Source organism: Chiloscyllium plagiosum, unplaced genomic scaffold (assembly GCF_037043375.1).
Source record: "Chiloscyllium plagiosum isolate Xiang-an unplaced genomic scaffold, Cpla_swu_hap1 HiC_scaffold_4, whole genome shotgun sequence".
Classification (NCBI taxonomy): domain Eukaryota; kingdom Metazoa; phylum Chordata; class Chondrichthyes; order Orectolobiformes; family Hemiscylliidae; genus Chiloscyllium; species Chiloscyllium plagiosum.
In genome coordinates this window covers 6,911,052-6,923,669 of record NW_028270142.1, presented here as the reverse complement: position 1 = coordinate 6,923,669, position 12,618 = coordinate 6,911,052, and the positions used below count along the sequence as shown (strand labels likewise).

The 12,618-nt window shown below is 40.2% G+C and overlaps 1 protein-coding gene across 3 annotated transcripts in view; it reads right to left on the bottom strand.

Moving 5' to 3' along the window:
• Positions 1-12,618, bottom strand: part of trim55a (tripartite motif containing 55a) — an 82,588-nt gene that overhangs the window by 5,142 nt on the left and 64,828 nt on the right. Inside the window, exons 9-10 of one of the 3 annotated variants that reach the window (XM_087985809.1) lie at positions 10,254-10,544; positions 9,260-9,350 (exon numbers count right to left, since the gene is read on the bottom strand). The exons of 1 other annotated variant lie outside the window; for it this stretch is intronic. In XM_087985809.1, the coding sequence (XP_087841935.1) occupies positions 9,260-9,350; positions 10,254-10,544 (382 nt within the window). The remainder of the gene's footprint in view (positions 1-9,259; positions 9,351-10,253; positions 10,545-12,618) is intronic. One more of the 3 variants, XM_043689271.2, reaches the window with a different exon arrangement.

The window sequence follows — 12,618 nt, the reverse complement described above, 5'->3', positions numbered from 1 at the left end:
AACTTGTGGACTTTGATCTTTCCACTGGGAGATAACAGGTCTGTTGTAACTTCAATTTCAGATACTGTATTGAAAAGATGTAACAAAAGAAATTATAGCACTGCTGAAATTTAGTTGCACCTTAACCGGGCAGTTTGTACTTCTCAAATCAAGTGGTTATGTTTTCTTTGATTGATACTGGATTTTCTGAGGTATATTTTTTCTGTGTCAATTCCCCATCTGTGTCACATTAGCACATCCTATTGCTTTTCCTGTAACACATCCTCATGATGCAGCCTTGGCAATGGACATCTATCTGTGGAACAATGAAATTTAGTTCTCAGCCTGACTTGAGTCTCTGAATATTTCTGCTGTTTTCAGTGTAACAAGTATTTTGGGAACAACAAAAGTCATTGCAGGGGGTATAATAATGGAACAAAAAATGGAATCATTCGTACTGGATTCCAAAGTTTAAAGCTCAGGTCATGAAGATGGATTGATATATGAAATTAAAGATATTGATTAAGGTATAATGGAAAAAAGCAAATTTATCATGACGTCATATAATCATAGATATTTCTGTTAATTGAAATATTCTCAATTTAGAATTCTCCTGCAATATTTCAGTGAAGCAAACATGCTGAACCAGTCAATTCTGTTTCTATAAACACTGCCTCTGTCAAAGTATAATTTAAGACAAACATTGTTATATAATTGTTGGATAATTGACTGTTATGGCATTCTCCTTCAATAGACTAAACAGAGCAGCATTTTAGCTGTTTCATTGTTTTGTCATGAATTCATTTACTCAGCATCAACATACTGCTGGTTTTTTTAAGTCCCATGTGTTAGAGACTTTACAAGAAAGAATAAGTTAATGTTTGTCAGCATACTTTGATAGAAAACTTTGTCATATGAAACAAGAATAAAATGCAATTTCTAGTAATTATCTTGACATATTTATATTCAGATAAAGTTATACTTTAGAAAAAGAAAAAGCACAACAGCTTTTGAACTGAGCAACCAATCTCAGAAACACATAACGGCTATTGTATCAGAGCAGGAAAAAAGTAAAGCAAAGTCCTAAAGATGTTATGGATCGAGAAAAGGGTTTTCTTCAGTGGTAGTGTTCTTTACTGAAAGTTGTGACTGGAGATGAGCAAAGCATTGTTTAATTTCTTGCACTACCTCATATCTTCAAATAAAGTTTTTCCAATGCATTATTCCCAGGATGGAAGATAACATACTGGAGGAACATTTTGGAATACTAATCTACCAATGAAGAGAGGTGATTCCCATGAAAAAAATAAAGTTGAGGACAAGCACTATCCAGCAGAAAGTGAAGAAACAATCTCAGGGTATGCTTCCATGAGAACCAATCTAAGGATATGTTTACACGAGAACAGCACTTTGGTTTCAAATTGTTTCACTTTGCAATGAACCTACACTTACAGTGTAAATGCAAGCTGCATCAACAGTCAGAACTCAAACTCAGAGGTGAAACAAGCACATGATGTGGAAGTGCCGATGATGGATTAAGGTGGACAAAGTCAGAAGTCACACGACACCTGGTTATAGTCCAACAGGTTTAGTTGAAATCACAAGCTTTCAGAGCGCTGCTCCTTTGGCAGTGAAATCAGGTGAATAATGTCTAGCTAGACTCCATGGAAAATGAATCTCACTTCATTTTGCTCTGGAGTCAGTTTGGATATTAATACGTAATGCACACTGCACTATTTACCATTCTATTAGAGTTATATCATTGTGCTTATTGCATAGAAAGCGGTTTCATAGCCCAACTGGTCCACAGAGTGCTTACATTTCACAAGAGCCTCCTTGCACTCTTGATCTCACCTTATCAGAATCTTCTATTTCTTTTGTTCCTCATATGCTTACCTAATTTCCCCTTAAATGTACCTTCCATTGACCTCAACAGCTGCTTACAGCCAGAGCTCCACAATTATAACATATTTTGGGTAAAGAAATATCTTTAATACTCTACTGGTTTGCCAGTGATTATCTTTCCAAAACTTCAACTTTGGAATTACCACAACTGTACAGATTTTCTCTGTGTCTATCAAATCTTAACATAATCTAAAATACATCCAACTGGTCATTCCTCAATAGCCTATGTCCCACTGAAAAGAATCTCAGTTAGTCAGTCTTTCTTGTTAAGTGCGTCATCTCAATACTGGTATTATCCTTTTGCAAATTTTTCAGTGTCATTATATTATTTAAATAATATGGAGACTAGAGCAGTGCACAATAAGGTGTGGTCTAACAATTTTCTGTACAAGTTGAACATCACTTGTCTACAAATGAATGGTGATGCTTGTTTTATTTTATGACTGAATTAACTTGCTTTGCTACATTCAGAACTTTGTCTGTCTATACTCTAGATTCCTCTTTCTTCTTCCCTATTTAGTCTCTTATTATCCAAATAATTAATTGCCTCCACATTCTTCCAATAAATTGTGTCAAATCACACATATCTACACCCAAAATACATTTGCCAATTACATTATCAGCCAACAAGATTATTAATGTCAAAAACAAAAACAGAAATTGCTGGAAAAGCTCAGCAGGGCTGGCAGCATCTGTGGAGAGAAATCAGAGTTAATGTTTCGTGCCCAGTGGCTGCTCCTCAGTGTTCTGAGAAAGAGTCACTGGACCCGAAACGTTAACTCTGATTTCTCTCCACAGATGCTACCAGACCTGCTGAGCTTTTCCAGCAACTTCTGTTTTCGTTTCTGATTTACAGCATCCACAGTTCTTTTGGGTTTTATTAAATTTATTATTATTTAGGCCTACTGCCAGAACTCTAACTTTTGTAAAACATTTCTGCTTGCTTTGGATCTTGAAGTAAGTCTGAACTGAATTGGTAAGCTTTGTGATGAGAAGTGTGATAAATGTTTATGAATAAATTTTGTAAATTTTAGATTTTAAACGAGTGGCATATGGATGTTGGTTAATTTCTACAAAGGGGGTTTAAAAATAATTGGGTTAGTCTTTCTGAAACTGTGATTTCACATTAATACCTGTCAGAAGACAGGGTTACAAGACCATCTGGAGTGCTCATGGAAACTTGGTTAAATTGTGGGTTTTATGACAGGAGACAGAAAACACTGAAAGATGTGAGCTTGTTTCTAGGTTGAAAATAATGAAGGATTGAATTGAACACAGAAAAATCCAAAGATTGGAAAGTATTTGGACAGTTCAGAGGACGCTGTTTGAATTCATGTATTGCTGAACATTGGAGAGCGTCTGGGAAAATTAACAAACAGAGAAATTCACAACTGATTTTGGAGGAACTGGGTGAAGTCACAGCACAGAATCAGAAAAGTGAACCGTTTAAGTGTAGCCTAAAGAAAGTCTGCAGTAGTGAGTAGTGTGCGTCCTTTCTTGATTATATATTTTTTGAGATATGTCTCTTGATTAAACTTAAAATATAAGCCATAACTATTAATTTAACCTGGAGCAGTATTTTGTAGAGGAATAAGAAGGTGTTATTTTCTGGGTCTGTACATTGTGAAGGAGCAAAAATGGCCTTTGCAGTGATATGCACTTCTTGTCAGATGTGAGAGTTTAAGGAGAGTTTAGGGTTACTGAGGATTATATCTGCAATAAATGCTGTTGGTTGCGAATCCTATCAGATTAAATGGATCGGTTGGAGAGACAGTTAGAAGCAATGAGGAACTTGCAACAGCAATGGTGTGTGGTGGATGGCAGTTATAGGAAGGGAGAAAAGTTGCAGATACTGTCACATAGATGGGTTAACTCCAGGAAAGGTAAGAGAGGTAGGCAGTTAGTGCAAGAGTCTTCTGTGGCTATTCCCATTTCAACCAAGTATGCAGTTTTGGAAAATGTATGGGGTGATGGATTCTCAGGGGAACATAGCACGAATAGCCAAGTTTCTGGTATTGAGACTGGCTCTAATGCAATGTGGGGTACGTCAGGTTCCAAGAGATCAATTGTGTTAGAGGACTCTCTAGTCCAAGGTATAGACAGACATTTCTGTGGCCAGAAGTGAAAACTCGGAATGGTGTGTTGTTTCCCTGGTGCCAGGATCAAGGATGTCTCGGAGAGGGTGCAGAATGTTCTCAAGAGGGAGAGGGGTCAGCAAGAGGTCATTGTCCACATTGGAACCAAAGACATAGGAAGGGAAAAAGTTGAGATTCTGAAGGAAGATTACAGAGAGTTAGGCAGGAATTTAAAAAAGAAGTCCTTGAAAGTAGTAATATCTGGATTACTCCCGGTGCTACGAGCTAGTGAGAGCAGGATTAGGAGGATAGAGCAGATGAATGCATGGCTGAGGTGCTGGTGTATGGGAGAAGGATTCACATTTTTGGATCATTGAAATCTCTTTTGGGGTTGAAGTGACCTGTACAAAAAGGACGGATTGCACTTAAATTGGAAGAGAAATTTGCTAGAACTGTTTGGGAGGATTTAAACTAGTAAGGTGGGGGGGTGGGACTCAGGGAGATAGTGAGGAAAGAGATCAATCTGAGACTGGTACAGTTGACAACAGAAGCGAGTCAAGGGCAGGCAGGGACAAATCAGAGAACAAGGTAGGACTGATAAATTAAACTGCATTTATTTCAATGCAAGGGGGCTAACAGAAAGGCAGATGAACTCAGGGCATGGTTAGGAACATGGGACTGGGATATCATAGCAATTACAGAAACATGGCTCAGGGATGGACAGGACTGGCAGCTTAATGTTCCAGGATACAAATGCTACAGGAAGGATAGAAAGGGAGGCAAGAGAGGAGGGGGAGTGGCATTTTTGATAAGGGATAGCATTATAGCTGTGCTGAGGGAGGATATTCCTGGAAATACATCCAGAGAAGTTATTTGGGTGGAACTGAGAAATAAGAAAGGGATGATCACGTTATTGGGATTGTATTATAGACCCTCCAATAGTCAGAGGAAAATTGAGAAACAAATTTGTAAGGAGATCTCAGCTATTTGTAAGAATAATAGGGTGGTTATGGGAGGGGATTTTAATTTTCCAAACATAGACTGGAACTGCCATAGTGTTAAGGGTTTAGATGGAGAGGAATTTGTTAAGTGTGTACAAGACAATTTTCTGATTCAGTATGTGGATGTACCTACTAGAGAAGGTGCAAAACTTGACCTACTGTTGGGAAATAAGGCAGGGCAGGTGACTGAGGCGTCAGTGGGGGAGCACTTGGGGCCAGAGACCATAATTCTATTTGTTTTAAAATAGTGATGGAAAAGGATAGACCAGATCTAAAAGTTGAAGTTCTAAATTGGAGAAAGGCCAATTTTGACGGTATTAGGCAAGAACTTTTGAAAGCTGATTGGAGGCAGGTGTTCGCAGGTAAAGGGACAGCTGGAAAATGGGAAGCCTTCAGAAATGAGATAACAAGAATCCAGAGAAAGTATATTCCTGTCAGGGTGAAAGGGAAGGCTGGTAGGTATAGGAAATGCTGGATGACTAAGGAAATTGAGGGTGTGGTTAAGAAAAAAAAGGAAGCATATGTCAAGTATAGACAGAATAGATCGAGTGAATTCCTTAGAAGAGTATAAAGGAAGTAGGAGTATACTAAAGAGGAAAATCAGGAGGTCAAAAAGGGGACATGAGATATCTTTGGCAAATAGAATTAAGGAGAATCCAAAGGGCTTTTACAAATATATTAAGGACAAAAGGGTAACTAGGGAGAGACTAGGGCCTCTCAAAGATCAGCAAGGCGACCTTTGTGTGGAGCCGCAGAAAATGGGGGAGATACTAAATGAGTATTTTGCATCAGTATTTACTGTGGAAAAGGATATGGAAGATATAGACTGTAGGGAAATAGATGGTGACACTTTGAAAAACGTCCATATGACAGAGGAGGAAGTGCTGGATGTCTTGAAACGGTTAAAGGTGGATAATCCCCAGGACCTAATCAGGTGTACCCGAGAACTCTGTGGGAAGCTAGAGAAGTGATTGCTGAGCCTCTTGCTGAGATATTTGCATCATTGATAGTCACAGGTGAGGTGCAGGAAGACTGGAGGTTGGCTAACGTGGAGCCACTGTTTAAGAAGGGCGGTAAAGACAAACCAGGGAACTATAGACCGGTGAGCCTGACGTTGGTGGTGGGCAAGTTGTTGGAGGGAATCCTGAGGGACAGGATGTACATGTATTTGGAAAGGCAAGGATTGATTAGGGATAGTTAACATGGCTTTGTGCGTGGGAAATCATGTCTCACAAACTTGATTGAGTTTTTTGAAGAAGTAACAAAGAGAATTGATGAGTGCAGGGTGGTAGATGTGATCTATATGGACTTCAGTAAGGTGTTCGACAAGGTTCCCCATGGGAGATTGGTTAGCAAGGTTAGATCTCACGGAATACAGGGAGAACTAGCCAACTGGATACAGAACTGGTTCAAAGGTAGAAGACAGAGGGTGGTGGTGGAGGGTTGTTTTTCAGACTGGAGGCCTGTGACCAGTGGAGTGCCACAAGGATCGGTGCTGGGTCCTCTACTTTTTGTCATTACATAAATGATTTGGATGCAAGCATAAGAGGTACAGTTAGTATGTTTGCAGATGTCACCAAAATTGGAGATGCAGTGGACAGCTAAGAAGGTTACTGCAGATTACAACAGGGTCTTGAGCAGATGGGCCAATGGGCTGAGAAGTGGCAGATGGAGTTTAATTCAGTTGCTGCATTTTGGGAAAGCAAATCTTAGCAAGACTTATACACTTAATGGTAAGGTTCTGGGCAGTGCTGCTGAACAAAGAGACCTTGGAGGGCAGGTTCATAGCTCCTTGAAAGTGGAGTCACAGGTAGATAGGATAGTGAAGAAGGCATTTGGTATGCTTTCCTTTATCGGTCAGAGTATTGAGTACAGGAATTGGGAGAAGGCTGATTCCTGAAGAAGGGCTTATGCCCGAAATGTCGATTCTCCCGCTCCTTTGATGCTGCCTGACCTGCTGCGCTTTTCCAGCTACACATTTTTCGGCTCTGATCTCCAGCATCTGCAGTCCTCACTTTCTCCTACAGGAATTGGGAGGTCATGTTATGGCTGTACAGGATATTGGTTAGGCCACTGTTGGAATATTGCGTGCAATTCTGGTCTCTTTCCTATTGGAAAGATGTTGTGAAACTTGAAAGGGTTCAGAAAAGATTGACAAGAATGTTGCCAGGGTTGGAGGGTTTGAGCTGTAGGAAGAGGCTGAACAGGCTGGGGCTGTTTTCTCTGGAGTGTCGGAGACTGAGGGGTGACCTTATCGAGGTTTAGAAAATCATGACAGGCATGGATAGGATAAAGAGACAAAGTCTTTTCCCTGGGTTGGGGGAGTCCAGATCTAGAGGGCATAGGTTTAGGGTGAGAGGGGAAAGATATAAAAGGGACCTAAGGGGCAACCTTTTCACGCAGAGGTTGGTGTGTGTATGGAATGAGCTGCCAGAGGAAGTGGTGGAGGCTGGTACAAATACAACATTTAAAAGGCATTTGGATGGGCATATGAATAGGAAGGGTTTGGAAGGATATGGACCAGGTGCACAGAGGTGGGACTAGATTGGGTTGCGATATCTGGTCAGCATGGACGGGTTGACCGAAGGGTCTGTGTCTGTGCTGTACATCTCTAAGACTCTATGACTCTATAAGTGAGGCTATTGCTTGGCTATGGAAATTTTCATTCACTAAATGAAATAGAATCTTTCCTCTCCTTGATGCAATGCTAACTAGTCTATTGTTGCCTGAAATTATACCACCCTCCTTCCTAAAATTAGGAACAACATTGACTCTCCATTAGTCCTCTGGCACTATTCCCTGTTTTACTTAGTTCATACAAGCATGAAATGGTGCTGCTATTAACCCTCCCCCTATTTTATATATATATATATATATATATACACACACATATTCTTATTAATCTTTTCAGAGATATTATTATATACCTCTGAAGCAGGTGGGACTTGAACCCAGGTCTCCTAGCTCAGAGATAGGGACACTACCACAGAGCCACGAGATCCCCAGTTTTTAAACAAATGCAGAGACGTAAATGGATCATATCTGTACTAATCTTGTGATATAAATGTAACCTGGGAGTACCTTTCGTTGTCTGCTCTTGCAGAGTTCTACCTGTTCTTGGAATAAGTTTGAAGCAGCACTGATGGGCAGGAACTTGAGTCCCTGTCCACGTTGACACATCAGCTGCATGAACAGCAGAAGGTAAGAAGAAAGATAGAAAGAAAAAAAATGTTCAGAAAAGGGGTCTACCTTTATAAGTTTTCAGGCATGAGGCATAGCAATAAAAGTTGCAGTTCCTTTTCTGTTATTCACTCGTGGGACATGAGCATTACTGACTGGGGCAACATTTATTGGCCATCCCTACTTAACTCCAAGAAGGAGGCAGTGAGTTTGCCTTCATCCAGCTGTGCTATCAGTGTGGTTTTTTTTGGTAACCAATGTTTATACGATTTATAAATATAATTTTTGATATGCTCTATATTTATCAAAATTAATGGACAAATCAGTGACTCATACTCATATGAGTCAAGTTCCAAATGCATGTGAATCTCATGAGCAACACTGATTATAAAATGCATCATTTTCAGAAAGGAAAACACTTTATTCATCCAGAGGAGATCTTTAGGACTTTAATCCACCACTCACTCATTAAATTTGGGATTGCTTTATATGCCACATTAAAGTAGTCTCTCACTCTCACAAAAACAACTTTGAATGAGGATTGATCAACAGGGTTTAAGCTCAGCAACAGAATCCAAGCGGCTCAAGTTAATGAAACCAGCAGTGAGATTATCAATCAGCATGCAAAGATTTCCCAAGTCTCTTTGCAATGGCTTGGCAAATATGGAAGGAAAAGGGTATTTAGCGAGAATTTAAAAGGTCAGCTTGAGAAAACTTAAACCCTGAATCTTTGTAATTAAATAATATTCTGCACCAGACTGTGCAATGACTAGATGGCCTGAGTAATGACAAAATAGATTCCCAATCTGTAATTTCATTCACATTTCCTCTCATTATTTCATAACTTCAAGGATATAAAGGAAAAACTGACATCACCAATCAGAATCTGTGATGTTGATTTTCTGTTAGTCAAATGAAGGGGAGCAATGAAAGCGGTAAACGTACAGGGGAATAGAGTGGGAGTCCGATTCTTGATGTGTTCCAGAGGTAAATAGGTGAAGGAACTTCATTTACTCCAAGTTTTAGTTGAAAAATAATCTACAGGTTACAGTTTTAGCTGAGAGTAAGAGAAACTACTTTATGTCTTTAAGATACCGTATTGAAAAATATTCTTCCTACCCAGAAAAGAAAAGATCATGGATTGAATCTGATTCCAAAGCTGGCGAAGCATGATCATCAAAACCAAAACTGAAATGAAGAACGCTAGACCCTGTCAGAAAATAAGATACACCGGGTCTGCACTTTTGTCCACAACTGATCGTTTAAATTCTTTAGTTAACGCAGAGTGGGGGTGAGAAGGGAATGACATTAAATAATGAAAAGTGAAGCATTCAGCACGAGTACGTGAAGACAGCACACAGTAGCAGGCAGCAATTGTTCATTCAGAGGTAAAACAGTCTTTCTGTTTACTGATCTATTTAAATTACTATCCTTCAGAGTGATATCAAAGGAACAGTAACGGTATGTTTTTCAGAGCCCCTGCTGCTCAGCATTCCCTATGGACAGTGATTCATGAAGCTCAATAGTTACGTTCATGCCCAGCGTATTGTTTTCCTTTTTTTGCAAGCCTAGATAGCAAAGTCTAGACTTTGTGGCCACAATTATTTAAAAAATAGTGTCAACTCATTTACATCTGCTTGATAACCAAAAAACCAAGACTGAATCATGATCAGACTGTTTAACTATGCAGGTCATTATAAACTAAACTAAACCTCATCCACACATCAGAACTATCTATGTATACCTTTCAAATGGAACCATACATAATTATATAAAGGGAAAGAAGCAGTGACTTTTAATACTCTCACCATTACTGCCCTGGGTTGAAATCAGCTGGTTGAACAAACTAGGGAATATATTTATGCTCTCCTTAATTTGCTTGCATCACTTTCTCCTGCAATGACGATTTATTATGATCTATCAGGAAACACTTTTCCAACAGCCTCATTAAGACATTTTTAATTAGTAATAAGCAAAAAATATTGCAGGCTGCTGCCTCCATGCACAAAACTGATTTGGCTGCAGGGCTGAGCAAGGCCATGTGGTGCAGGAATACTGTTGTTCAGCTGGTCTACCACAGAATTCTTTTGCAAACATTTAAATCTTCACTGACCTGTGACAAACCTGTAGCTGAACTATCTTCATTACCATCCACTTCCAATTTAGCTGAACTCCGGTCTGCTGCTGTTTTCTTTGCATCTTTCGCAATGGAAACTGCTGATCCAATCTGACTGTTCCTATCGTCCGAACTGTTGCTTAATAGGTTCAAACTGGGGCTGATCTCGTCCAAGGTGTGAGCTTTGTGCCGATCTGGGTAAAAGGCAGGATCTGCAGTTGTTGCTGATGACAGCAACTGAGGTTCAGAGTCCAGGAGCTCAGAGGCCTCATTAAAATTAACCCTAGGCTTGATAAGGATAGATAGAGCAAAACAGAATTTTCAGTATCCTTTTAGCCATGTGAATTGTGGTTCATCGTTCATACTTAATTAATAATAAATGTGTTATTTTGAAGGGAACATATTGGCAAATACCTTTTCCTTATTGAGTTCTGTCCTACCAAAAGGACCCTTTTGGAAAATACTTATGTTTCTGCACCAGTCTCAGTTGAAGTATCATCTAAATCCTCAGTGAATAAAAATGCTTGTGATCGACAAAATAACATCCATGATCTGAAGTGAATATATCATTGTCGAGGTCACAGCTGACAGGGTGGCATGGTGGCTCAGTGGTTAGCACAGCTGTCTCACAGCGCTAAGGACCTGGGCTCGATTCCAGCCTTGGGTGACTGCCTGTGTGGCATTTGCACATTCTCCTGTATCTGCATGGGTTTCTTCTGGGTGCTCTAGTTTCCTCCCACAGTCCCAAAGATGTGCAGGTTAGGTGAAGTGGCCATGCTAAATTGTCCATAGTGTTCAAGGATGTGTAGGTTAGGTGCATTAGTCAGAGATAAATGTAGGAGAATTGGTCTGGGTGGGATACTCTTCAGAGGGTCGGTCTGGACTTGTTGGGCTGAAGGGCCTGTTTCCACACTGTAGAGATTCTATTCTAACTGTACCACTGTCTCACTGCTAATATAGAACTCATGCAAGGTTCTAGAAATTTACTTTATAAATCGATTATTAGTTCTTGTGAATGGTTATAACATACTTGTGACTCTTCAATTCAAACAAAACAAACGTATGGTGCAATCAGTTCTTTACCATGAGATGCTCAGAATTTATGACTCCTGCCTTATAGAAGAGAATCACAGTGTGCAAGTAGCCATTTGGCCCACTAAGTCCACACTGACCCTCTAAAGGGCAGCCCACCCAGATACACCTGTCTACCTCACCACCCTGCATTTTCCATGGCTAATGCAGCTAGCCTGCATATCCTGGACACTGTGCGCAAATAAGCATGGCCAATCCACCTAACCTGCTCACCGTTGGACACAGACAGTTGCCTGAGGCTGGAATTGAACTCGGGTCGTGGTGCTGTGAGGCAGCAGTGGTAAACACTGAGCCACCGCACCATCCTCCATTATTACCTTTACTTTTAGAAATGATAGATTGTTTCCACATTGTTTTCCCTCTTCTCTCCTTAAAGATAATTACATAGGTATTGTCTCACTTCCGATTTCAGAAATTGATACATTATACACTTTGGAACTTGGGGAATTTTTAACCAGAAACATTTCCTTAAAATAGTTCATTTGAGGTATTTTACAACATTTTGATGTAAGGTTTAGTAGTCATTTGAAATGTGGGTCCATTGTTAATTCCTGTAAATTGGATCAAAGTAACAACAATGATTTTCCCAGGAGGAGAAGTGCTTTGGCTGATGCGGTCATTCACTAATTAACTGGGTTTCAGGGCATCATTCCTTAAAAAGTATCATTTCAAACAGTTCATTTAGTATTCCTTTTCTTTCATGTAATGTGTATGTCACTGGACTGGCCATTGACTGCCCATCCCTAGTTGCCATTGGGAGGAATTTGGGAGCTGCCTTCTTGAGCCCTGCAGTCCATGTGCTGTAGTTTGGCCCACATTATTGTTATGGAGGGAATTCCAGGATTTTGACCCAGCGGCATTGAAGGAACGGAGATATATTTCCAAGTCAGGATGGTGAGTGGCTTGAAGGGGAACTAGGAGGTGGTGTTCCCATTTATCTGCTGCCCTTGTCCTTCGAGATGGAAATGGCTATGGGTTTGGAAAGTGCTATCTCAGGAAACTTGATGGATCTCTGTAGTGCATCTTGAAGATGGTACACACTGCTGCTACTAAGTGTCAGTGGTGGAAGGAGTGGATGTTTGTGAATATGATGCTAGTGAGGTGGGTTGCTTTGCCCTGGATGGTGTTTTCAATGTTGTTGCTGCTCCACTTGTCCAAATAAGTGGGGAGTTCTGATGTGTTTTGTAGATCATGCTTTGGGAGTGAGGCAGTGAGTTATGGTGCTATATTCCTAGCCTCTGACCCGCTCTGATAGCCGTAGTATTTACAT